The 24,267-nt window shown below is 52.0% G+C and overlaps 2 protein-coding genes across 3 annotated transcripts in view; both read right to left on the reverse strand.

The window, feature by feature from the left end:
• Positions 1-15: 15 nt before the first annotated feature.
• Positions 16-5,393, reverse strand: Jmjd7 (jumonji domain containing 7). The gene is made up of 8 exons (XM_050133172.1): positions 5,287-5,393; positions 2,061-2,214; positions 1,730-1,983; positions 1,410-1,466; positions 890-985; positions 610-686; positions 265-424; positions 16-162 (listed from the first exon to the last, which is right to left on the reverse strand). The coding sequence occupies exons 1-8, from the start codon at positions 5,348-5,350 to the stop codon at positions 74-76; spliced, it is 951 nt and encodes a 316-aa protein (XP_049989129.1). The 5' UTR covers positions 5,351-5,393; the 3' UTR covers positions 16-73.
• Positions 5,394-5,473: 80 nt separating this feature from the next.
• Positions 5,474-24,267, reverse strand: part of Mapkbp1 (mitogen-activated protein kinase binding protein 1) — a 54,621-nt gene continuing 35,827 nt past the window's right edge. For both annotated transcript variants that reach the window (XM_050133144.1, XM_050133151.1), the window contains exons 3-30: positions 21,281-21,343; positions 21,038-21,095; positions 20,136-20,306; positions 19,621-19,758; positions 19,275-19,457; positions 18,582-18,742; positions 17,585-17,774; positions 16,939-17,085; positions 16,555-16,730; positions 15,777-15,868; positions 15,092-15,217; positions 14,721-14,791; positions 14,463-14,584; positions 14,008-14,083; positions 13,814-13,925; positions 13,442-13,505; positions 13,143-13,277; positions 12,849-12,985; positions 12,609-12,664; positions 11,300-11,536; positions 10,956-11,122; positions 10,646-10,791; positions 10,353-10,544; positions 10,097-10,181; positions 9,569-9,852; positions 8,743-9,339; positions 8,242-8,327; positions 5,474-7,665 (exon numbers count right to left, since the gene is read on the reverse strand). In XM_050133144.1, coding sequence (XP_049989101.1) covers positions 7,438-7,665; positions 8,242-8,327; positions 8,743-9,339; positions 9,569-9,852; positions 10,097-10,181; positions 10,353-10,544; positions 10,646-10,791; positions 10,956-11,122; positions 11,300-11,536; positions 12,609-12,664; positions 12,849-12,985; positions 13,143-13,277; positions 13,442-13,505; positions 13,814-13,925; positions 14,008-14,083; positions 14,463-14,584; positions 14,721-14,791; positions 15,092-15,217; positions 15,777-15,868; positions 16,555-16,730; positions 16,939-17,085; positions 17,585-17,774; positions 18,582-18,742; positions 19,275-19,457; positions 19,621-19,758; positions 20,136-20,306; positions 21,038-21,095; positions 21,281-21,343 — 4,300 coding nt within the window. In that variant the 3' untranslated portion in view covers positions 5,474-7,437. The remainder of the gene's footprint in view (positions 7,666-8,241; positions 8,328-8,742; positions 9,340-9,568; positions 9,853-10,096; positions 10,182-10,352; positions 10,545-10,645; positions 10,792-10,955; positions 11,123-11,299; positions 11,537-12,608; positions 12,665-12,848; positions 12,986-13,142; positions 13,278-13,441; positions 13,506-13,813; positions 13,926-14,007; positions 14,084-14,462; positions 14,585-14,720; positions 14,792-15,091; positions 15,218-15,776; positions 15,869-16,554; positions 16,731-16,938; positions 17,086-17,584; positions 17,775-18,581; positions 18,743-19,274; positions 19,458-19,620; positions 19,759-20,135; positions 20,307-21,037; positions 21,096-21,280; positions 21,344-24,267) is intronic.

Consider the following 24,267-nt stretch of genomic DNA (forward strand, 5'->3'; position numbering starts at 1 on the left):
AAACTCTAGGTAGCTTCTAGAATCAACCCCCAACACGGGCTGTCCTCTGCAGTGTCTGTGAGGGTCCCATCAGTCAAGCAAGGCCTGCGGCCCTCGTAAGGGAGTCCACCAGCTGGAAGTAACTGTACTTGAGGTCATACTCCATGTCATACCAGAAATTCACTGTGGAGAGGAGAGGGACCTGGAGGTGAGGGCCCTTCTTTTCGGTCGGAGCCATCCCCAGCCAATACCTTGTTGGGCACTGGTTGCCCTGGGTAACCTTACCAGCAATGCAGCCGTGGGACTGCTGGACATGGTGGAACCAAAGGGCTGGCAGGTACAACAGCTCACCGGCCCGCACCGTGCAGTGAAGGGCCTGTGCCTGGCTGTAACTGGGGTACCGGACCAGGTCTGGAGCCAGGGGGTCCAGTGGGATCCAGGGCACCTAGAGACACAGCAGCTGCCTGGGAGCAGGCTCTGAGGATCCCACGATCTCTAGCTCTGTCCCTTCTCCTACTTGAGGAGCCACAGACTCAGGATTTTCAGAGTGGGGTGTCACCTCCCCAGACCCTTTGTGCCTACTCCCCAGGAGCCTACCCTTTCCCCAGAACCCAAGAACAGAACAGACACCTTCTCCATGGCCTCCTCGTCCACCATTCTAAAAGTGCCCTCTTCGGTCAGCTGGTAGGTTGCTGGTGTGTACACATCTGAAGACAAGGTCAGAGAGAAAAATGACCAGCAGCCTTTCAGGCTCTCCCCACCATAGCCGGTCCAGGGTTCCCTGCACACAGTGACCAGAGGGCTGGGAACCTGAGGCTACACCTCAGGCCGAGGCATCCAGCCCGCCCTGGGCTCCCACTGCCCGCCCTCCACCACTGGCTACCAGCTCCTTTTAGACCAGGTTACCTACCATAGGGGATGAAAGGCCGGTCACTGGGAGGATGTAACAAGAAGTGTTTCTCGCCGGAGACCACACAGTACAGATTCTCATAGTGGTCCTTGTGCACTGCCAACACATGAAGGCCTGGAGTTGAGGGGAGGAAGGCAGCCCAGCCTGCCCTCAGCACCACACCCCAACAGAGCCTACAGAGAGAGGGAGAGCCCACACAGGATCGGCAGACTCGGAAACTCCGAGGACTCTAGCAAGCATCACAGAACTTGGCAACCAGAGACTGAATATGGACTCCCCTTCATCAGGAGGGGAAGCAGAACCAACAGGCTCCACATCCCAAGCCCTGCTCTCCTATCTGACTTTGAAGAGGCTTCTCAAGACCTAGAGGGTATGGTGTACCCTGTCCCCAATGTCCCCACTCTCAAGAGACCCTTTATGGTGTCCTAGTCCCAAAATACCAAAAGAAATCTGAGGACAGCTAATCCTTCCGAGGCCCACCTTTCTTCTTGTGCCCCATCAGCTCCCTCCCCACACCTACAGGAAGTCACCGCAGCTGCCTCGCCCAGCCAGAAGTTCACGGCATCAGGCATCTTTCCTGTGGGACAGAGTGAGTTAGTACCAGGCCTAGGATGACCCACGCACAGGGCAGCTACTCAGAAATCTGGGCGGGAGCACAGGCATGCCAAGGAGTCTGGGAGAAGGTGACGCTGGGAATGTGACCTCTGGGGCAGAAGGGAGAGCAGCCAGGTGGCACCTGATCCCATAGAACCAAAACTAAAGGCAGAAAATGGGAAAGCAAGCTGACCCCTTTCCCTCCACTTCATCCCCATGCCCCCTGCCTCTTGCCCCTCCACTCACCCAGTGACTCAGAGGCCCAGGGCACATGGGACTCAATGTCTGGCAGAAGCTGGGGCAGCTCGGTGGGCAGGTTGGAGCACTGCTTCTGCACATAGAGGACTCCTGGGTGCTGCGCCCGGCCCTCCAACACATCCAGCACATGGCTCATGGGCAGGCGACATTCTGCGGGCATCACAAACCGGTCCCCTCGCACAGCGTCTGCATAGCCATCTGGGGTCACAGCCACGCTCACCTCTGTGGAGCCCACTGTGGTTCTGAAGGAATGAGTCCTTGGTTTGTAATCTGCTGCTAATGGCCACTGGTCCACCCTGCCCCAGAAGGGAAACCTTACCTTAAGTAGGAGAGGGACCACTTCTGGAGGGCTGGCCAGTGTTGCAGCGCATTGCGGATAATGCAGGGCCTATTGGGGCACACCCAGTCCCGGTAGAAGCACAGTGGACTTGGGGGCCCATCTAGGTAGGGCACAGCACGAGATACACTGAGGTCTTAAGAAAAAAATGAGGAGCGGGGGCCTGAAATCAGTGGGTGGTACCATCTGTCACACTATCTGCACAAGAAATCCTCCATCATGGACGCCCTAGGCAAGGCTGACCAGGGAAGCCTGCAGGGTCGACCCCTCACTTCTCTGCCCTGAAGAAGCAATCGTCGCTGAGCTGGTGGCCACAGGCTGACTGTGATGGGGCCTGGCCGCTGTGGCTATCGGGTGATCCCGTCACCTCAAGCAGGTCACGGCCTAGCTGTCTGGGGAGATAACTACCATGTGACAACACCAGAAGTCAGGCAGGGGCTGAGCTGAGCTTTGCGTCTCAACGGCAACAGCAGCAGCATCTTCAGCCACCTTGGGCCAACACTTGGCCACTGCGCCACCTACAGAGACATTTTAAGTGGGTGTGGTGGCTGACAGGTGCAAACCCAGCACCTGGGAGGGGGAAGTAGGATCACCAGCTCAAAGCCACCTCAGCTACAAAACAAGTTCAAGGACATCCTGTTTGTGTGCGCGGGAGCGCTGCTTTCACAGAAATCAGGATTCTACTAAAGAAGCTAAGTACACTTTCCCGAAAACGTGTTTACTATCCCAGAATGCGGCATGCAGTACTTAGCGGACACTCATGATACTGCTGACGATGGTGTGACACCACACCTGGCTCTGCAGTCTCTGGATGTATCCTACCCCAGTCCTGCCCTTGGCCTGGCTATCTCGAAATCCTGTAGATTGTACCTCTTTGTCTCTCAAACCACCCTTTCCTTCCCTCTGCTGCTCCGGGTCTGGTCACACTGACAGGCCCCCTTCCCTGGCCACCCCTTTTAACTAACCTGTCACCTGTCAGAACAGTCCTTATCTCTTGCCTATTTAGTTTTCCTCCACGGATTTCTCATTACCTGACCCTGGATAGCTTTTCGCCCATTTATTTACTCATTCTCCGTCTCTTTCAGAACGGAAGCACAATGGCTTGAACGATCGCCATGGTTCCTGGTGCATCTCTAGCGGGTTAGCACGCAGTGGGTGCTCAGCAAACATAAAGCCAAAGGAAAGTGCCCCGCAGTACCTGGCTGCTGCTGCAGCGAACCAACTGCTCTTTCTGGTGGGACCCCACTCCCTTTCAAGCGCATCTACCCGAAAGGCAATCCCATCTTGTCGTGCACCTAGTGAAGACTCCTCTGACGGCTCGCTGCTGCCCCTGGCAGAATGCAGTCCACCCTGCTTGCGTTCAGGCTGCTCCACGACTAAGTCCAGCACATGTTTTCCAGTCTGGTTTGCTACTGTCTCATGTCTGACCCTGACCACAGGCCCTTGACTCCGGCTGGGTTTCATGGCTGCTGTTCCTCTCTGGGCTTTTACGAGAGCAGAGTGCTCTGCTTTGTTAATGTTCAGCCTTACTGTCTGACCAAACACTTGGGGACCAATCAGCAAACCCCAGACAAATGTCTACGGCCTTCATTTTGCCCAAGGTCACGCCCATTCGTCGTTCCATCTCCATGCCACCTGCAATCCCTTGCGATCAGTCAGAAAGTGAGTGTCTTTAATGGACCTGGGAACCACATGAGAGACATTGGTGGGCCCACGAAAACTGCGGAGAAGAGCTAGTCATGTACTTGCTGTCCTGAACAGAGGTAAGAATCACCAAGCAGACCCCCAAAGCAGTAATCTTAGATGGGAACTGGGGCTCAGGACAACTAAGTTGCTTTTTGGGGTCTATTTTGCAATGCCTGGGATTGAACCCAGGGCCTCCTACATGCTAGAAAAACATTACCACTGTATTACTCTACCCTGGAGTTTAAAAATGAGTAGAAACTGACTTGCTTTGTTTTTCGGGAGAGGAAGTGGCTCTGGCTTCAGAGATCCGCCTGCAGCTGCCTCCTGAGTGCTGGCATTAAAGGCGTGCACCATTACACAGCTGGTGTGAAACTGCCCATCTAGCCTTTGGGTTTTAACTATACCAGTTTTGTTTGCGCTTCGTTTCGAGAAGAGCTGTTTTTCTCCACTAGAGCTTCACACTGCACTCCAAACAACTCCTGTGACCCAGCAATTCGGTTAAGAATTTAACTGACAAAAGTCAACATGAATCCAGAGTCTGGGTCCTCCAGACTCTGCCTCCCAGCTCTGGAACAGCGGCAGACATCCTCATCAGGTGTGGTCATCATGTGCTTAAGTACTTTATGCACTCAGCTAGCAGGCTCTCCAGACCTAAATACCCTCGGACTGGTGAGATGGCTCGGTAGATAAAGACGTTTGCTGCCAAATTTAAACACACTGAACACACACATTCTGGCACACAGAGGTACTTAAACTTTGTTAAGTGAACAGCCAAGTATTTGCAGCTGAATTATTGAAAACAAAAGGTTAAAATACCTGCACGCCTATCAATAATGGGTACCCTGGTTCACAGGTGTCTTCAGCACCTGTGAACTTGAAGCAGACTTGAAGCAGAGGCACCTGGAATGCCCTCTATGACCCGATGCAGCGAAGAATGCTTAGCAGGACTGTCTTTCTGGACAGCTAAGGGGGTGGCAGTGAAGCTTACTTTATTTACATTGCATACAGACAGAGGTGTCTGCACTACTGTTCAGTAAGAAACGACTTAGTAAAGAGTGGGGGAGGAGGAATGAGGTAGTGAGGATCGTGGAGGAACATAACACCGAGTAGTGAAACAGCCAGTATTGCTTGGGTGGGTCTCTACAATCCTCAAAGCTTGGAGTTCGCTCTGAACAAATGATCCCAGTCAGCCGCTTCTCTCCTCAGAACCCACCAGCATCCGAGATATTTGAGGTTAAAGAGTCTTCGGTACCAAAAATGCAGCAATGCAGAGCACAGGGACTCAGCACCCGGCTGGCTTTGAGAACGGCACGACTACCGTCGGAGCTGGGCTGTGAACAAACCCACAACTGCACCCCACGAAGGCACCGGGACGTGCGACCGTGAGCTGAGGGCTGGTCCACTAGCTAGAGAAGGGTGACACACGAAATGTGTGGCCACCAGAAGGCCACTCATGCACACACGATCTGAGTTCCGGTACCCCAGGATCTCTCCACGTTGTCACCACGCGGACGCCACTCACCGCGAGCCGCAGCCGGGAACTCTTGCAACGCCCTCCGCACAGAGTCCAGTGCCGCCTCCGCCATGACGCCCGCTGGAAGAGAGCCCGCCCCTATTTCCGCTCTAGGCTCCCAGCCCCGCCCCCATTTCCGCCCTCGCCCCGCCCCTCAGGAGGTGCGACATGTGGCGCTTCAGGGTTTTCTAGCCAATTAACAAACGATTGTGTTTATTGACAATTTCATATTTCGGTACAAACGAGACATTAAAACAGCCCCGCCCCGTACAGCCGAGGAGGAGACAGGCGCCACAGTATAAAAGTTATAAATAAGGGGCTTTTCAAAACTGGGATGGGACAAATCTGGACGTGGGCAGCTGTTGCCAGAGGCTTCAGACATGCAAAGGAAACTAAGCGCCGCTGGCCACAAGACCCCATCCGTGCAGGGTAGAGGCGCAGGGAAACACCGGCTCCCTCGAGAAGGGTACGTTGGCTAAGACCCTCTAAGAACCTGGCAAGTCAGGGCAGCCTTATTGCAGTGGGCGGATTTCTAATCCTCTGGATGACAACGGGTCGGCCCTTAGCCGATACTGTTCTTCGGGCTAGAAGTTTGGCCAGGCGGGTAGTAAAAAAAAAAAAAAAAAAAAAAAAAAGGGAATACATGGTTTGGGTATGCTTAGGACACTCCAACTGAACCTCCAAAGCTAAGCACCCATTAAAACCGTTTTTTAGCCTCTGCCTCCAGAGCTTGAAAGGCGCTTCGGCAGGTTTTTGTCTGCCATACCTGATGCAGAGGGAAGGAGGGCCCAGAGACACATACTCACCAATTCTGTAACTACATCACTACCTGTCCCTACCTACAACCTGCCTATGCCTTCTCTTTACCTTCTAACAGTGACCTTAATTCTGTCCCCTACCTCTGCCACCTGCCTGTCCACCTATCACTCTTCCAGCTTGTCTCTTGCCCAGACCCACCGCTCCACAATCTTCAGCATTCAGTATCTCTGGGCACCCAGCACTGCCTTTGAAAAAGAGCCTCCTCCATGAGCCAGGTGTCCCATAGCCATCTCATGTCAGCCTGGCTGCGGACAACCAAGATCCCAGAATTTTAGTGTGCTCCTTTTCATGTTTCTGGATAGGAGTTCTAGCGAAGCCAGGCTAGTAAAGTTGAGGCCAAATGTGAAGAACCAGGTACATGTACCAGCCAGGCAAGTATTCTAACAATGAACACTCAACTGTGTATACAGTGTGTGTGTGTGTGTGTGGCCAAAGTCCTAGGAAGATGGGCCAGTGCCCTGTAAACCATGAGGGAACTCCCAATACAGGTTCCTGATTGCGCATTGCCCAGGATAGAGGGAGAAAGTGGTCCCTGGGGCTTCAGTAGTCCTCTCTAGAGACCAGGGTTAGAGAATTAAGAAAGCCTAAAGGGTCGAAGAAAGTAGACCAGGCTTTGTGTTTGCCCAGCAGAGGGCTTTACTGTCCTGCAGCAAGATCCCACAACTGGCTCCACAAAGAAAAAAAGGGATGGGGGTAGAAAATGCTGGGCTCTCTTGCAGGGAGAACGGGAGTGGAATGTGGGGGCTCAGGTCCTGATACAACTCAAGTCTTCTAAGGGCTGGGAATCCCCTGGAGGGCCAGGCAGCTCTACCTTTCTGGACTGCCAGGAACTGGGGAAAACCATGCCTGCTTTGGCAGCCAGGAGAGTGCAGCTGGTGCAGGGGTAGAGGCAAGGGTCTACAGTTGGCTTAGGGCACTAAAGAGCACATTGCCTTTCATCTCTACCCCGAGTACCCTGTGTATGCTCCACCCCAGGGAGCTGATCCCTGAAGTAACTTCAAATGGCTTCTAAGAAGAGAAGGCCAGCCCTTTCCGATGTCCCCAGATGAGGCAGGCTGCCCTCCTACCCTCACAGCACCAAGATGACATAGACTCAAGACTGCCCTGCTCATGAGAGCCACTGGAGGGGCTTTAGAGGCAGGAGTCTCAAGGAAGTGAGGCAACAGTCAGGGAAATAAATTAATAAATACAGGGGCCCCATGAGGAGCAGCTGGGAAAGCTGTTTTGCCTCTGAGCGCGGATCCCTGCCATCCACTCCAGACATTCTCACAGGTTCTGAGGAGTGGAAGAAGGGCTACAGTTTGGAGTGGGAGCATTTCTCTCGGGATGGGCTTCTGGAACTCAGAGTCTGCGCTCCATACGCCGCTCCACAGCTCGAAGCAACAGTTCTGAGTACTGCTCCAACAGGGCCTGAGTTTGCTCAGCCCCCACAGCCCCAGGGCTGCCACCCGGGCTGGATAGCGCAGCCCCAGTCAGGGCCTCTAGCTCCTGCCTCACTGAAGAGAAGGTGTCCCTCAGGAGACGGGAGATGCGGCTGTGCTCTTCTGAAGGAGTCTTACAGCTGGTCACCTGCAACAAGAGCACTGCCAGTGAGGTGGAGAACCAGCGGAGAATGGGTACAGGAAAGGGGGCTCCACATAGGCCTAACCTGCCCAGAAGGGACTAGCTAGTAGTTCCACGCATCAGTACGATCAGAGCTACTCTGATCCGTGACCCAGATGAAGGTCCCTCCAGATGAGCAGAACCATCTACTTCTTCTTGACCACTTTTCCCAACAACCCACCCAGGCTGTACTTCTCCTTCAGATGTGGGTACTGTTAAATCGTTTTCTATATCTAAAGAGCCCACACCATTTTGGGATATGAAAAAGCATACTATTAATAGTTACACTGAGACAACAGGCACAAACTGGGGTTTTCTTGAACAAGATAATGTTCTAAGCTACAACCCTATCTTGAGTGCCCCAGTTTTTGGCCAGAAATGACCAATAGATAGTGGGGTTGAGGCCTGACCTGGCTTCTCGGGATATTTCTGAGTGCTCCCCCACCCCCGTGTGTAGGAGAACCCTGATGCTGTTCTCTCGGCAGTAAAGCACGGAGCGCTGCCGACAGGCTGTCTTCCCACCGCTTGCTGCCCAGTACTCACCAAGCGGTAGAGCTGCACTGCCTGGCGCACATTCCCCTGGAGCTCGGCCACAAGCTGTTCACATTGCTGCAGGCTCAAGGCCAGTTCTGAAGGACAAACACCAGTGAGGTCCAGCTGCTCATTCAGGCATCCCAACTCGGGGCTCTCAGAGCAGTGCTGTAATCCCCGCCAGCCCACAGGCCCTGCCACTTGCCCATTCTCTTCCAACACCTTTCCTGACACCACACAGACAGAGCTTAGAGGAAAAGCCAGCCCTAGCTCCAGCCCGAGAACCAGCCCCAGCGTACGGAATACATTAAAGGGTTGAGTGGATCCTAGGGAGATCATGAAGGGTGGCAGGAGTGTCACACCACCAGGAGTGTGACTTATAGACCAAGACAGGAACAGACAGGACGGAGAACGCCCAAGGCTGGATGCACACGCATGAGATGGAGTCAGAAAGCAGCCAACAGAGACAGGAAGAAGATAGGATGAGAGATGAGACTGGGGAGCTGTGCACACCTGAGTCCTGGCTCAGGGCTGCCCCTGGCCTGGTGCATTCCATGGGGTTAGGAGTCTTCTCAGGGGATGGGGGCTGCAAGCTCTCAGGGTCTTGGAGGAGGTTGCTGACCGGCAGTTGCTGGGCACAGGGGTGGTTGGGGCCAGGATGAGTCTGGTACTCTGTCCTAGGTTTAGGAGTAGTACCCTCCCCTAGACAGGCCCGCCTTTCCAATGTAGTGTGAGCCTTTCCTAGGCTCGTCAAGGATCCGGATTGTTCTGCTTCATTATGGACTCGGCCCTTGGTTACAGGTGAGAATGTGGTCAAGGTAGGACGGTCAGGCAGTGGTTTGGGGATGTCCAGGACAAGATGAGCCCGGCTAGGCAGAGCTAGCTTGTTGAGTGGTGAGGTTCGCATTGGTGCAGGAGCTTGAGGTTCAGCCGCCAGGCCCGGGTTCTCCCCAACAGAAATGCTACGAGCTAGCTTGGCTGCAGAACTGGTCGTGGGGTTCTGGCAGCAGTGGGGCTGAGATGGGTAGCTATCAGCTTGTGGCAGGGATCCTAAGCTGCCCTGGACCTCCACCTCTCGGAAGAGCAGTGGACGTGATGAAGGCACCTCATCTGCACAGAAGATGGGGACAGATACAGGTCATGTTGTGGGGAAGGTGTGCCAAATGCTAGGGCTCAATCCCTAGTTGCTACTTTCCCTCTGAACATGACCACTCCAAGGGACATGTAGTGACAAGCACAGAGGTACACCAGGGCCACACTGGGCTCTCCTTCCTCCAGCATGCCCACATCCATGGCCGTGTTTCCCACAGCCTGGAGCGGAGCACACCAGGTTACGTACCCTGTGGTATGAGACTGTGCACAGACTGGGCTTTCTGGAGTCCAGCTAAGGAGCGGCCAGGAGCCATTTTCTTGGGGGCCCAGGTGTTATCCAGGTTGTTACGCCGTCGTGGTAACAGCACAGGAGCCACCTGCTGGGGGCCGGAGTTGCCAGAAGAGGGTTCCATTTCTGGGGGTGCTCCTGGGGGAGTGGCACCACTGCCTTTCAGCTGGTCACCAGATACCTGTGACACCTGGTCAGATCTTGGTATCAGGACCAAGCTTGAGGAGGATAAAGATGGTTCCCTACAGGGAAAAAGGGTTTAGAACGGGTCCAGAGAAGGCTCAGTGTTTTCCTCCCTCTAAAATAGCCGGATGCTCTCATAGACAGAGAGGCACCAGGAGAGGACAATCACAAAGCAAGACAGGGTTTGGGTGAAGCCACTAGTTCCAAAGCTAGGAGCACTTTGTACCCTTAGGAAGAGGACAGAAGGCTATATGCTGTGCCAGGTGCAAGAGCACCAGGCTAGCAAAACCACGTGGGGTATACCTGAGGGGGGAGGTCTGCACTTGCAGCAGAAACCGTGATGAGATGCTCCGAGACTCTGTCCTTTCTAGGACCCGTGCTGGACCCCCTGCAGGAGGCACAGAAACCATGAACTAAGTCAGAAGTTAAGTTCTTGCCTCAGGTCTTGCCTCTTCTTAGAAACCTAAGGCACTACTACCTTCCATACCCTCCCTTTCAGGTAGGCATGGAAGGGAGGCGGGCAGACTCCACTGACTAAAGGATGGCCCACTGACCACACCTGGAGCAGACCCATTGGCCAAAGTCTCAAAGTGTTGTTTTAGAAACTGCTCCTGGTCCGGCGTATGAGGGCTGCCTTCTTGTAGCCCACAGAGGCCAGTGCCTCCCTCCTCTTCTTCTTCATCACCCTCCGCTGGCTCTTCAAGGTCTGAGGAGATGCCATCCACACTTAGGGGCTCTGTGCTCTCAGAGTCTGGATGTGGGGGAGGGGAGAGGCATCCGACTGTACCCATCTGTCACAGGTGCCCCACCCCCGCTTCAGTCAGTAGTCCCTTCCTCACACTGCAGCCTTACCTTCATTGGGGTGCTCAGGACTGGAGAGCCGGCTGCTGCTGTAATCCACAGAGCAGGCGCTGTCGGGACTGTGCTTTTCCGAGCCCCTGATGCCTGAGTAGACTCTTCCTAGGGAGCCTCTGCTTGGAGCCTGCACCTGGAACGCACTGCCAGGAAGGCAGCAAAGACAAGGAAAAACAGTAAGCCAGGGTCAGCAGCTCCACTGAGGTGGCAGGCAAACCCTTAGGGCCTGGAGGCCAACCATTGCCTAACTGAAAAAACTCAGAGGGCTTCATGGCCTTATGTGCTCGGGCCAGGGCACAACCCTTGCCTGGTATCCATGGTGGGGCTGTCACTGGGCTCCGGGTAGACAATACCCTCCTCAGTGGGTGAAGGCTCCAGATCCTGGGCAAAGATGCCTTCTTCTTGTGACAACAACTGAATAATGTGGGGGCAGGAGCAGGGCTGGGAAGCCTGAAGCCGGGGGGCCTTTTCCTTCTGAAAACACAAAGAAAGGGGCACCTATGAGGGCTGCTGATGCGAGAAGAGAGTGTTGAGAGGAGGCAGAGTTGGCAAGGATTTGGTGAACACCAATTCTGAGGAAGCAGAGTACTCCAGCTCTGGGAAGAGGCAGCAGAAGCCAGGCTGGGCTCTGGCTGGAGAAAGCCAGCTCACCTGGACAGCACATGAGAGCGCAGGGGCCTGCAGACCATGCTTCCCAGGACCAGATGGGGACACAGCCAGTGAGTCCTGGCTTGGGCCTCGAGGGCTTGGGGCCAAGGTCTCCAGCTGTCTCAAGTCCAGCATGGAACGAACACTCAGCTCCACACCTGGCTGAGCCCAGCGCCCTCTTCTTTTGGGTCCTGTGTTGGCTACAGGGGTTGAGCCCAGGAACTCCATGGTCTCTTGCTCCTGGTGATTGTAGGTGAAAAAGGAGTAATAATTAGAATCACACTATCAATAAACAAACATGTATGTACATATAGTCTGCATGCTAAGCACCTTCCATTACTAGTTCATTTCATCTTTACAGCAAGGCTACAGAGAAGGCCACACCATTATCCCAGGTCTTACAAGGGACGGAACCACAGCACAGATTTCAGTGACTAGCCCAAGCTCACAGAGGACAATAAGTGGCCTGCAAGCCAGGCTGGCTTTAGAGTACATGCTCTGAGCTGCATTCTAGACAGGATATCTAAAATAGGAACCCTTCTAGTTTCTACCTCTACCTGGAGTCTTATATAGAGCTAGGGTTCTAAATAATCCTGTTCTCTGAAGACACCCATCAGAACCCTGAATCTTTTCACAGCAGTAAGGACAAACCAACAACAAAGAACTGAGGCCCGGCATAGCCAGAGAGTACCAGATTCCACATCATCAACGGAGCGCTAGACTCAAAATCCCAACTTGGAACATGCGAGGGCTGGGCTGCTTTGGGGCTTGCTGAAAAGATCTTGCCCTCTCTGCCACTCTGCAACAGTCACAGCCACAGGTCTTGTAGCCTTTCCCTCTGACCGTTCTGAACTTACCTCCTCACTGGGGTCTGCAGAACTATAGTGTCCCTAGTCTTCTACTTGCTGGACCCTTGCTTTCCTGGACTTTCATCCCAACCATGTGACTCAGCACGTTTCTACTCCCCAGCACATGCTGCGTGTCTGTTACTGTTGCTTTGCTCTGTTCAAGCAGAGCGTGGTGGTGCAGGCCTTTAATTCTAGCACTCAGAGGCAAAGGCCCTGTGGATCTCAATGAGCTCCCGGCCAGCCAGGCAGACACTTGCTCTAGAACAGCTAGTCATCTGATACAAGAAGGAGGACTGGTGCTCCCTTAGCCCTCATCCCAGACTAGACATAAGGCCTTCTTTGGAGACAGACTGGAGCATGTGGGCAGATCTGATACCCAAATGCCTCATGAGGTGCAAGGGACTCAGAGGCTACCCCTTCACTTCCAGTGACCTTGGAAGCACATTTCAGAGATGGCCACTTACCCGACTCATTTCCCAGTGGGACAAACTTCGGAGCAAGGCTGGACTCGAGACCGAGGCTAGACAGAAACAGGCAGTCAGAAGTGTTTCCCACCTATCCACCTCTGGGACCAGGAGCCCACAGCATCCCCTTCCCAGTGTGATCACTGTGATGGCCCAGTTTCCTTAGCCTGTGGTCCAGATGGGGCTCATCTAGCCACTACACCAGCTGTGCCATCTGCCTCATCCCTGACTGCCACAAACCTGGCTCTTTCTTGGTACTCTTTCCAAGAATGGGTAGAGCTGGCAGTTCTTCTTCTTCAGTCCCCTCATCTTCCCCCTCCTTGTCACTGTCTGAGGAAAGAGCTGGTCCAGGAGGGGGAGCCACTGGAGCCTGGTGCCTGAGTTCAAGACAAGAACATGGGAGAGGGCTCATGCATGAAAAAGAAGGTCTAGGGAGACACAGGAGCTGCTGAATACCAGGTTCTAAGGGAGGAGGAACAGGGACAGCACACCAAATGATGTGGACAATGGGCAGAGCCAGTCTCTGCCACTTACTGCTTGGGTCCAGAAGCCCTTTGAGGAGAGGTTGGTCCTTGCTGCTTGGCCCCTCGCTGACGCTGGCGCAACTCAGCCAGGCGCTGCCTCATGCTAATGGTCATCTCAGAGCTCAGGCGCCAGACAAATATGCAGCTGGGGGAGCCACAGCATGTGTGAGAACTCTGGAGCAGCAACGCCAGTCTTTCCCAATTCCCATGTACTGGTAAAGAGAGCCAAGCCACCCTCCACTGCCAGGTCAGGCTCCACCAAGAACTATCCCTATTTAGACCCACTTCCCAGAGACATCATGAGCTCACCTGTCCCCTGACACAGAGATGAGATGTTTGCAGTCATTGCTAAATTTCATGCCAGTGACAATCTCTGTGAAGAGTAAAGAATATGGTCTCTGAACTGCCATGGAAGCCTAACCAAATCCCTGCCTGTTCTACAGTGAAGATGGGCACTGTCTGCAGGGCAGGGGCAGGCTCTAACCACACTTAGGGGCCTTTGCTCTGAGAGTCTGGATGGGAAGGGGAAAATACCAACCACACTGTCCCCTTCTGCCAGCAGGGCTTCCTACCCTTGCTTCGGTCAACTGTCTCCTCCCAGGGCAGATGGGCAGTCACAGGGCGGCAATAGACAAGGGAACAAAGTAGAATTCTGGATGGGGAGGTGAGTGCTGCACTTACCTGAGTGACCAAACATAGTGGCCACACACTCGCCTGAGGAGAAGTCAAAAATGGAGAGGTTCTTATCAGAACAGCTGGTGGCAATGTAGATCCCTGAGGGGTCTGTCTGCACCTGGGAAGACACAGGGAAAAAGTGGGGAAGCCACGCCCTTTTCATTCAGCACCTCTTTATCCTGGAGCCGCCTGGCCCTTACCTTAATGAGAGTGCCGTCCTCGCCCTGAGAGCCTTTAAACAGCTTTTTCTGCTTCCCGCTGCTGATGTTAAAGATGCTGTGGAGGAAGGACTGCTCGCGTTAGGTGGGGTACAGCACAGGTGGCCAGACCTAGCGTTCATCCCATTCTGGGAGACCCTCTTGACCACTCTCAGGTAAGGCATGGCACTTTGTTGCCTCAAAGAGGGTCAAAGGCCCAGACAAAAGGACAAATATGGGGACAGAGCTGCATGAAAGAATGTGGCCCCAAAGTCTGAGAAGTGGAGGCCAGAAAAATGACCCAGTGGGTAAAGCCAGGCCTGATGACTTAAGTTTGATCTGTAGGACCCATGTCCTCTGATGTCACCATGGTATGTGCACACCCTTCCCTGCCGCCCCACACAAAATAAATAAATTAAAAATGAGTTTTTGAAAAAGTCTGAGAAGGGAATGCCCACCGAATATTTCGGTCTTGGCAGCCGATGGCCGTGTATTTCCAGCTGGGCTCCACATCCATGTCATAGAGGGTTGTCTTCCGTACCACGTGGTGTGTTCGCGTAAACTGTACTCCTTCTCCAGACTGCAGCAGGGAGGACGTGGGCAGGCCACACCCAATGCGTCACCAGGTCACAGAGCTTGCGTTGTCTCCCTTCACCTCTTGTAACCTGAGACCCTCTTGCCACCCCTGCCCTGTCAGGGACACCCAGTGGCCTTACCTTCTGTGCAGTTCGGAAGTAAATGCTCTTGTCTGCGCCACAGCTGATCATGCGCACTTGCCCATCACTAGCTATGGGGGACAGGGACGTGGATGCTTCCACCATATGAAGGCAGCCTTTCTTCTGCCTTCCCTTACTTCTCCCAATCTAGCTACTCTACATGGTGGACCAACCAATTAAAACAGAATGTATTCCACTAACCCTACGTCCTCACCCTCAGGCCAGCCTGTCTGACTCAGACTCTGTATTCCACCTGTCTTCCCACCTAGCCTCATGACTCTCAGGTACTTTCCAATACCTTCCCCTGCCCCCCCACCAGCAGACAAGGTGGTAGGTGGAGGGATGTACAGCCTCCGTTTCCCAGGCCCCACCTGCAAACTTGACAGCAGTAATGGAGGATGAATGCTCGTCCAGAGTCTGCTGCAGACTGTACTCTCGCCCAGCATCCAGCACATGGATCAGACGGTCCCGGCTTGCTGACGCCAGCAGCTTCAAACCTCAAGTTGGAAAGAACCCCATCAGCTCACATGAGCAGACTCTTAATGATGCCCAGTAAAGAGCCCCAAGGAGATGGTGTCTCATAGCTGTATAACCATGGAACAAGGACAGGGCTACCCTGTGGTAGTTAGTTTGAAAGAAAATGGCTCCAAAGGGAGTAGTACTATTAGGAGGTGTGGCCTTCTTGGAGGAAGTGTGTCTCTGTGGGGTTGGGCCTTAAGGTTGCTTTTGCTCAAGCTTCACTTAGTATGACACTCAGACCACTTCCTATTACTTCCAAGATGTAGAACTCTCAGCTACCTCTCCAGCACCATGTCTGCCTGCATGCCCCCATGTCCCACCGTGATAATGGACTGAACCTCCAGACTGTAAGAGTTGCCGTGATCATGGTGTCTCTTCACAGCAACAGAAACCCTGACTAAGACACACTCTTTTCTTAAAGTCCTACAGAGACAGAATGATCCAAAAGATTATAGGACTCAAGATAATCAGGAGCCAAGACAGTTCTAAATGGCATTGGCAGGGCAGGAGGTGCCCTGTGCCAGAGCTGGACCTTACCTGTGTCTGGCTTAGAGTACTCCAAGCACAGGATCTCAGAATCATGGGCTTCCACCTTGAGCATCTCACTCAGGGACTGCAGTTCATGTACCCTGCAAGGATGAGAAGTCACTGTCAGGCTGCAAAGGGAGGGACCTCCTTCTGTTACATCCTTCCCCACCTTTAAAAAATACCTTAAAGCTTAAAGAAAATTTTAGATAGTACAAATGTTCTATATTTCTCTTGTCCAGTTCTTCTTAATTAATATGCATAACAACAACACATTATAAGAGCCAGGGCATTTGTGATTAATTAAATATCATTCCTGTGTCACCATTTTTCCCATGGTCCTTACAAGAATCCCAATGGCATTTAATTATCACTCCTCTTTAGTTTCCTGTAGTCTGTGATAGTTTCTCCATCTTTCCTTACCTTCATGACCTTGACATTTTTGATGAACACTGACAGTTACTCTGTTGTATGTACCTCATTTAACTCATGAGTGACCTGAGTTATATGCATTTTTTTGAAGAATGCCACAGAAACATAAAAAAATCATGCCCTTAGAACACTGTGCCACGGTTTCCTCATGCTGCACATGGCTGTTAACCATGCCTACTTGCTGAGACTTCTTTTCCTGAGCTTCCCACCGTAAGCTCATTCTTTCCCTTTTAGGGAATAAATATTTTGTTCTTGAGTGTTTTTGGGGAAACACCCCTCCTAAAGCACTGTCCTTGAGGACCCAACTATCCCAGCCACCATGGGAGACAACCAGTACCAAGCCCAGAACTGACATTACCTAAGTGTCCCCATGCGGTCTCCTGAAGCCAGGTGTTGTCCGTTGGGGCTGATACACACAGAACGGATGCCTACTCGGGGGTCCATCAGGGACCCATCAGCTTTGTCTCCTCCAGGCAGCTCAGTGTCCAGCAGAGGCTGAGTGTTCCCGTCCACATAGATGATCTTAATGAGATCCTAGGGAGGAAGACATGGGTGAGGCAATCCCAGCAGGACAGCTGCAATGCCGAGGACTGCTGGTAAAGATCAGCCCTTGGCTCACAGGGCCCAGCCAAACAGAAGCTGAATGATCGAGACTGGGGAAGCTGGTTCCTGAAAACAAGGTCAAAATCTGTAGGCATGGGGGGCGCTGAATATGAAACGGGGACCCAAGCCTCTGGCTCACATTGCTGAGGATGTTTCGGTGCAGGGTAGAGCCATGTACCCCAGAGCTCTCTGTGTTCCACAGGCGGATGGTGTTGTCTGAGGAGCAGGTAATAAAGGAACTGGGGGGCAGACAGGCCTGATTGCTGTCCTTTACCTCAGGGTAGACCTGAAGGGACAGAGGGGAAGAGTTAGGTTCCATTTGGGGGGCAGTTTTGCCTATTCAAGGAGATAGAAATGGGAATGAAATCCAAGACAGAGCACTAAGACTTCTCCAGACGCCTGACGTGTAAGGAGACAAGGTATACATACACAGTGAGAAAAAGCCCGGGAACCTAGCGCCCTCTATGTGCCATAATATCTCAGTTACATTACATTGTTTCATTTCATTGTTAGAACAATTGCATGGACTGGGTACATCATTTTACAGTTAAGGAATCTGGGGCTTGGTTAAGTTCAGTAACTCATCCAAGATCCCTGAGCCCAGGGTGAGGCAAACCTCAGGCTAGGCAGAGGCACACAAGAAGAAGCTGATATGCATAGGCACTGACATTCAAACTCTAGCCCCAGGGTCCATGACAGGGAAGCTACTGAACCCGAAAGCTGTTCTTGGTGCTCTCTGTCCCTCTATTCTCATGATGCTACTCCAGCAAACCTATCCCACATACCTCCACACTCCAGACACAGGAGGAATGATACAGAGCTGAGTACACCTTGCCCACTTTCTTGGGGTCTCTCACGTCCCAAACATAGATGCTGTGGTCGTTGTACACACACGATAGCCACTGATTAGTTGGATCAAAAGTCAAGGCAATGGTGTCTGGGTACCTAGCATTGGCCCCTCCAGAGAAAAGGCGACTGTGGGAGAGAGGACAGAGAGTTACAAAAAGAAAGGGATGGAACACGAGACAGTGTCTCCAGACCTACAGACCCGGAAGTAGACTTGAGAAGACAAAAGCAGTCCCACGAGCTGACTCAACGCCAGCTGCTGAGCATTGAGTTTTCTACAACATTAATGAGTTCATAGGCCATGAATATCAGATGAGGCAATTCTGTGGTAACAATGGGGCACAATGGGCACAAATCTAGATGGTTCTATAAACATCTCTGCACAGATCAAAACAACATCATCATACAAATCACAAAAAATGAGGCTGGGGACATAGCCTGGTGGCAGAGCACTTGTCTAACAAGCAAGGCCCTGGCTACTCCCTCCAGCACCTCAAAATCATCGTCATCATCACCGTCGTCATCTACTGAGAGCACATGCCTAACCATAAAGTCACCAAACATCACTCTTTCCCTTTCAGCATGACTGGTGGCTGCGTCTTTATCCCAGTGCTTAAAGATAATCAAGGTGACCAATTGTAAAACTGACCCCATTTTCTTGTATCATCCAACTAGCAGCTTTAATCCCTTCAGTCATTCCTAAGACCACCCTCGACAAACCAGATTGATAACAGCTCTTCCCGCACTCACTAACTGAGCCACTCTGTCGTCCTTCACAGTATGCAGTCTCCTTGGTCCTGACAAAGACCAAGAAACCCAGATTTCTTTGTCTACAAAGGTGTTCCAGGTAATGTTAAGTATCGATACATTTTTCATTCTGTTCCCTGAAGTACTGACTAAAATTCTGAATGGAACTGTGGGCCCCACTTAGCTCACCTGGCCTCAGTGATGCTGGCAATGTCTGTTCCCAGGGCATGGGGTCTGGGTAGGGTAACGAGGAAGTGCAGGTTGGAGGGGTTGAAAAGGCGCACTGTGCCATCGGCACAGCCACAGAAGATGTATTCTTGGCTCACAGAGATGCAGTGGGCCACAGTGGTCTGTGGGCAGAGTAGCACAAGTCAGTAACATCACCTTCCTATTTAGCCTTGTTTGATCATTGCCACGCCCTCTGCAGCAGTTACTTGTAAAGGAGAGACAGGCCAAGGCAGGGGCAGCCCTAGTTATTATCCAGGATGCCCTCCCTCCAGCAGTATGTGCCCAGAAGGTCGATAGCCCTGAACAGTTGGGAAGTGGGGTGAAAACCGGGGACCCTTCTAGGCATCAGAGGGGCCAAGATGCTAAGGTAGGAAAATCCCAGAAAGGAGAAAAAACAGCTGAGGAAGAGAGGAAGACCTAGGAGCACTTACTGTGATGCTGTCAGTGTTCTGAGCACAAGAGGAAAGCAGGGGAGAGAGATGAGAAAGAACAAGAGGAGGCAGTCATACAGGTCATGGGACCAGCCCTGGGTCTCCTGGAAATCCAGCCCCTCTGGCATGCACGGAGGCCCAGCCCCAGGTCTAGAGCCCCAAGGCCAGTTCTCCCCTAATTTGAGATATAACTGAACCCTGTCCTGGAGCCAGAATTACTTACCCTTAGCTCCACCCATTTGTCCAGAAGCCTGCGGTCGCTGAACTCGCACAGCAGCCCTGACGACGTGATACAGAAAGTGCTATCGGCCTTCTTCCCGCGGCCACAGGCCACATCCGTGAACAGGTTGTTCCGCAGTTCCCCCAGCAGCCCCGAGCGGCCCAGCAGGGGCACAGTGGCATTCACCTGTGGAGATGTGACATTACATCCATCTACCCCTGGAAATGAGGTGCTCAGGAGGAGAGGGCAAGCACAAGCCCCTACTCTCTAAGACTACTCCTCAGCCCAGGCAAAGCAGGCCACGGGCAGCTAGCTGGAGCAGTATCCAGGGGGCAGAGTCTGTCCTCACCTTTGAGGTCTTACTGTCGTCAAGGTACCAGAATTTGATGTGCCTGTTGCCTGCAGTGACAAAGTAGCTGCAGTCTTCAGAAAAGGACACTGCTGTCACCCGACTAGATACTTTGTTGGAGGCCACAACTATGTTTTTCTGGAGGAAAAGTTAAAGCAGAATCAAAGCTCTGACCCTGGGGACTAAGATGGTTGTGAGAATGGAGCTAGCAGGAATTTCTACTTGGGAAACAAAACAAAACAACTTCTAGTATTTACTGGTCAGAAAAAAAAAAGACAAGCAAATCCTTTTCTAAATGAATTCAAAGGTTTAACTCCTCAGGCGTATGGGAAAACACAAAGCCAGCCCCTTTAGCCCCTTGGTACCCAGTGACTAGTTTCTACTTCAAATTCTGTTCAGGAATGAGATGGAAATCAGTGAAACAAATGAAGTTGCTCAAGTCAGCAGTTCCCTGACTACCCGCACACACCAGAACCCCAGGAGGATGCCAAGGCCACCCCACCCAGCCCACTCACCTTCCAGGCCCACACGTTGACAATCATATCATGCTGGTAACCCACAGACACGATGTACTTGGCACTAGGGGAGAAGGCCACACAAGCCACGCCATACTTATGCTCCTGTAGCTCTGCTACCTGGCTACGTTCAGCCACATCCCAAACCCGCACGGCAGGCATGTGCCCACTCTGTAGAAAGCAAGAATGTGCGTGAGTGAGAGCTATGGGAAGGTGCTGTGTAGCCTCCTTGGGCTTTTGCCTCCTTGGCTTCTAAACACGGCTTCTGCAGTGGGTCTCTGCTCAACAGCAAAGATCAAGACAAAGGCACAGAAGACACAATAAACATCTGGGGACACTTATGAGGACAAGACTAGCCCAGGCCTCTGTGTCTGAATGACTCTGGTAAGCAGCCAGGCCTATGAAGGAGCACTGCCTACTATTCTGTCTCCTTGTAAGACCAAGGGCTGTGTTCCTGGTGTGTCCAGCAGGGGGCACCTGGAGATAAGAAATAGTTCAGGGTGGTGGTTTTCAAAATGTGTCTTTAGCCATCCCACCCTGTTAGAAGCTACAGCGAGAGATGGCTTCCGCATGGAAAGGCACTGGACACCAAGCCTGATGACCTGAGTGAGATTTCCATGCTCCCTTCCTCACACAAAAAAATGAGTACGTATTTTTTTTTTTTTTTTTTTTTTTTTTTTTTTTTTTTTTTTTTTGCTTTTAAAAGAAAAGCTACCTGGGGAATCCTAGGTTACAGAATCACACAACTTTGGATCAGGGGCCCAGCTGTGAGCACTTTAGAAAGCCATTGCAGTGACTCTGATCACACTAAGCTTAAGAACAACTCCTGAAGACATGACAGAAGCCAGGGGGACGGCACCCACCCTAAGTGGACATAGGATTGTTGCCTGTTCCTCACTCACCTCTCCAGTGACCAGGTACTTGCCATCAGGGGAGAAGGCAAGGGCAGTAATGGTTTTCCTACAAGAAATAGGGCAAGCTTGGTTGGACCTAGGAAACTAAGCCCCCTACTCCCACACTCCCCCCCCCCCTTTCCTGTGTAGTTTCCAAAGGCAAGGCCAAAAGGCTAAGGGTCTACAGGGCACTTCCTATCTGGCCTCAAGGCCAAACCTTGTCCCAAGCCCCTGGAGGCCATGCCCACATACCTGGAACTATTGAGGATGTGCTGTTGTTTGTGTTTCCGGGGATTGAACAGTACAACCACGCACCTGAGAAAATGAGTGAGATGTTATGCTTAGCTCTGGACCACAGCTCCTTCAAGAGCCCACCTGGGACTGCTGGTCACCCAGCAGAGGGAACAGATCAATCAAACTCTGAGATTCTTCACCCAAAGGGTCTATCTCAGCAGCTTCAGGTGGAAGCCCATTCACCAGGACCGTAAGTACCAGCCCCATCTCTGATCACACCCCACAACAGGGATACTTCCCACAACCTTCACACACACCCCAAAGAAAGAACACAAGATGGAGGAATAAATGTGATTTGACCAGCTCAGGCCTCAGCTTGCAACCAGTTCTCAGGCTTAGAGCCATGTCTTAATCATTGTTATAGATGGTGTGTCTCCACCTATTGAATAAGAAAGACTGTGGGGCTAGGCAAGGCACCAGAACTGTAGGGAGGCCTAATAAACTGGAGGTGGACGGAGCAGAGATAGCCTGAGAGGACCTGGGAATGACTTGAGAATGCTACAGAGCTTCTGGCTGAGCCAAAGGACGCCTGGGTTTCAGGGCCTCAGCAGGGCTTTCTGACCACCAGACCAAGGCAAGTGGAGAGTCTGCACCCATTTCAGGAAGAAAAAAAAAAGGGTTATGACTACCTTTCCACCCAGGGGACAGGGCTTCCAGATGGGACCAGATCCAGACTGACTGCCCAGAGGCAGATCTGGGGAGGGGAGCTGCAGCAATATGCCAGAGGCCAAGAGTCAGACGGTGTTCTTAGCAGGCCCCTTGGTGGTAAGCAGGCCCTAGCCTGTTGTCCAGCTGTCTAACCTCTTGGCACTGGAGTAGCTGACAGGGGCAAGGCTGGAGGCTGCACACCATAGAGGGGAGGAGGGACAAGCAGACAGAGACTGCAGTGGGAAACTACATAGAGGTGCACACTGGTAACAAGTACTTAGCGTCTTGGGCTCAATAAACTAATCCAATATACAGAACACACATGTTCTCTGGAGACGCTGGACCTTTGGTGGAACCAAACATGTCCAGAACCAGAACTTCTACTGACCAGCAAATCTGAAGTCTTTTTTTAAAAAAATTTATTTATTATGTATACAATATTCTGTCTGTGTGTATGCCTACAGGCCAGAAGAGGGCACCAGACCCCATTACAGATGGTTGTGAGCCACCATGTGGTTGCTGGGACTTGAACTCAGGACCTTTGGAAGAGCAGGAAATGCTCTTAACCTCTGGGCCATCTCTCCAGCCCAGCAAATCTGAAGTCTTGAATCTCACCACCATCCATTCCCTCTCCCAGCCTTCCTCAACTGTCTTCTTTCTCCCTCCCTCATCCCCACGCTCTCCTGCTCCCTTTTCCCTATTCTCTTTTTTCTCTTCCTACATCAACTTCTGATCTCCCAAGTCTCCTTTTTGGGGACGGGAGGTTTGAGACAGGGTTTCTCTGTGTAACAGCCCTTGCTGCCCTGGAACTAGCTCTTGTAGATCAGACTGACCTCAAACTCACAGAGATCTGCCTGCCTCTGCCTCCTGAGTGCTGGGATTAAAGGCATGCACCACCACCATCCAGCCCAAGTCTCCTTCTAAAGTACTATGGTCCAGAAGGGTTTTAAGTATGACAAAAGCCATGTTCAGGGGCACACCTGTCATCCAACATCCAACCAAATCAAGCTTTGACTCTTCAAATGTTCAGTGTGCAATATACCACGTTTGTGGTGCTTTGACTGAAAATGCCCCCTCCCCTAGGCTCACAGAGAGTGGCACCGTTAAGAGGTGTGGCCTTGTTGGAGTAGGCGTGGCCTTGTTGGAGGAAGTGTGTCATTGGGGGTGGATTTTGAGGTTTCAAAAGCTCAAGCCAGGCTCATTGTTACTCTCTCTTCCTGCTGCCTACCAATCCAGATGTAGAACTCTCCGCTACCTCTCCACCACCACATCTGTCAAAGTGCTGCCATGCTCTCCACCATGACAATAACAGACTGAACCTATGAACTGTAAGCTAGCCCCAGTTAAATGTTTTCCTTTATAAGAGTTGGCTATGGTCATGGTGTCTCTTCACAGCGATAGAAACCATAACTAAGACAGAGTTCAAAGCTAGACTGGACTACAAAGTAAAACTTTTCCTTAAAAACATAAAACATGACATAACCCAAGATGGCTCTGGAAATTCTGTACTCTATCACTTCTGAACAGGTGTATGAAAATACACGTTAGTTACAATTCAAGACTATTCGGTGTGTGCAAAATAATACCCTCTAGGCTGACCCACAGAGTTTTCTGTGGCTGCTGTGTTCTGAGCCCTTCCTTATAGTTTGCCCTGCACTGCTAAAGAGCCCCCTATAGGCTCAGCTCTAGCAAAGGTGTCTAGTCTGACAGGCTATGGGCCACTAGCTTTCTGACCAGTAACAGATGAACAAGGGCCCCCTGTTACAGAACTCCTGTGACTGCAATGATGACACAATGCAGCCAACCACACTCCACATGCAGAACAAGTGGGTGCTGGGGGCTCTGCCTGTGAGTGTTCCCTTACGCCTATCACCCTAGAGGTAGTAGGGTAGCTACCAGCAGGGCAGCCTTTACAGGGCAGTGCATCAGACTGCTTGAAACACTCCAACCTGGTGTGGTGGCACACACTTACAATCCTAGCCCTTAGCAGGTGGAGGCAGGAGGATCAGAAGTTCAGTCATCCTCAACTATACATTAGGTGTGAGATCAGCTTTGGCTGTACAAGATCCTGTTAAAACAAAATAAAGCAAAACACCAAAACCTTTCTAGTTATTATGTACAAATTCGAGTCTTTATGGGATACAATTTCTTCTGTTTCCTCCATCTCCTAAGTTCAAGCTCACAGAGGATATAGGAAGGCGAGCAACACTGTGTGTGTGTGCATGCATATGCGTGAGTGTGTGCACGTGTGCTTCTGCATGCGTGCCTGACAATGCAGGCAGAGTGATGACTGGCTA

The sequence above is a fragment of the Alexandromys fortis genome, unplaced genomic scaffold (assembly GCF_014885135.2).
Source record: "Alexandromys fortis isolate MF-2015 unplaced genomic scaffold, M_Fortis_MF-2015_v1.1 scaffold_6, whole genome shotgun sequence".
Taxonomy (NCBI): Eukaryota; Metazoa; Chordata; class Mammalia; order Rodentia; family Cricetidae; genus Alexandromys; species Alexandromys fortis.

What these genes read in the sequence shown, in the direction of transcription:
- Jmjd7 (XM_050133172.1), bottom strand. Translation starts at nt 5,350, where the DNA reads ATGGCGGAGGCGGCACTGGACTCTGTGCGGAGGGCGTTGCAAGAGTTC. An exon ending in GGCAGCTGCGGTGACTTCCT is followed by an intron (nt 986 to 1,409) that starts GTAGGTGTGGGG and finishes ATGTGTTGGCAG; the next exon opens with TGCACAAGGACCACTATGAG. An exon ending in GTCCCACGGCTGCATTGCTG is followed by an intron (nt 163 to 264) that starts GTAAGGTTACCC and finishes TCCTCTCCACAG; the next exon opens with TGAATTTCTGGTATGACATG.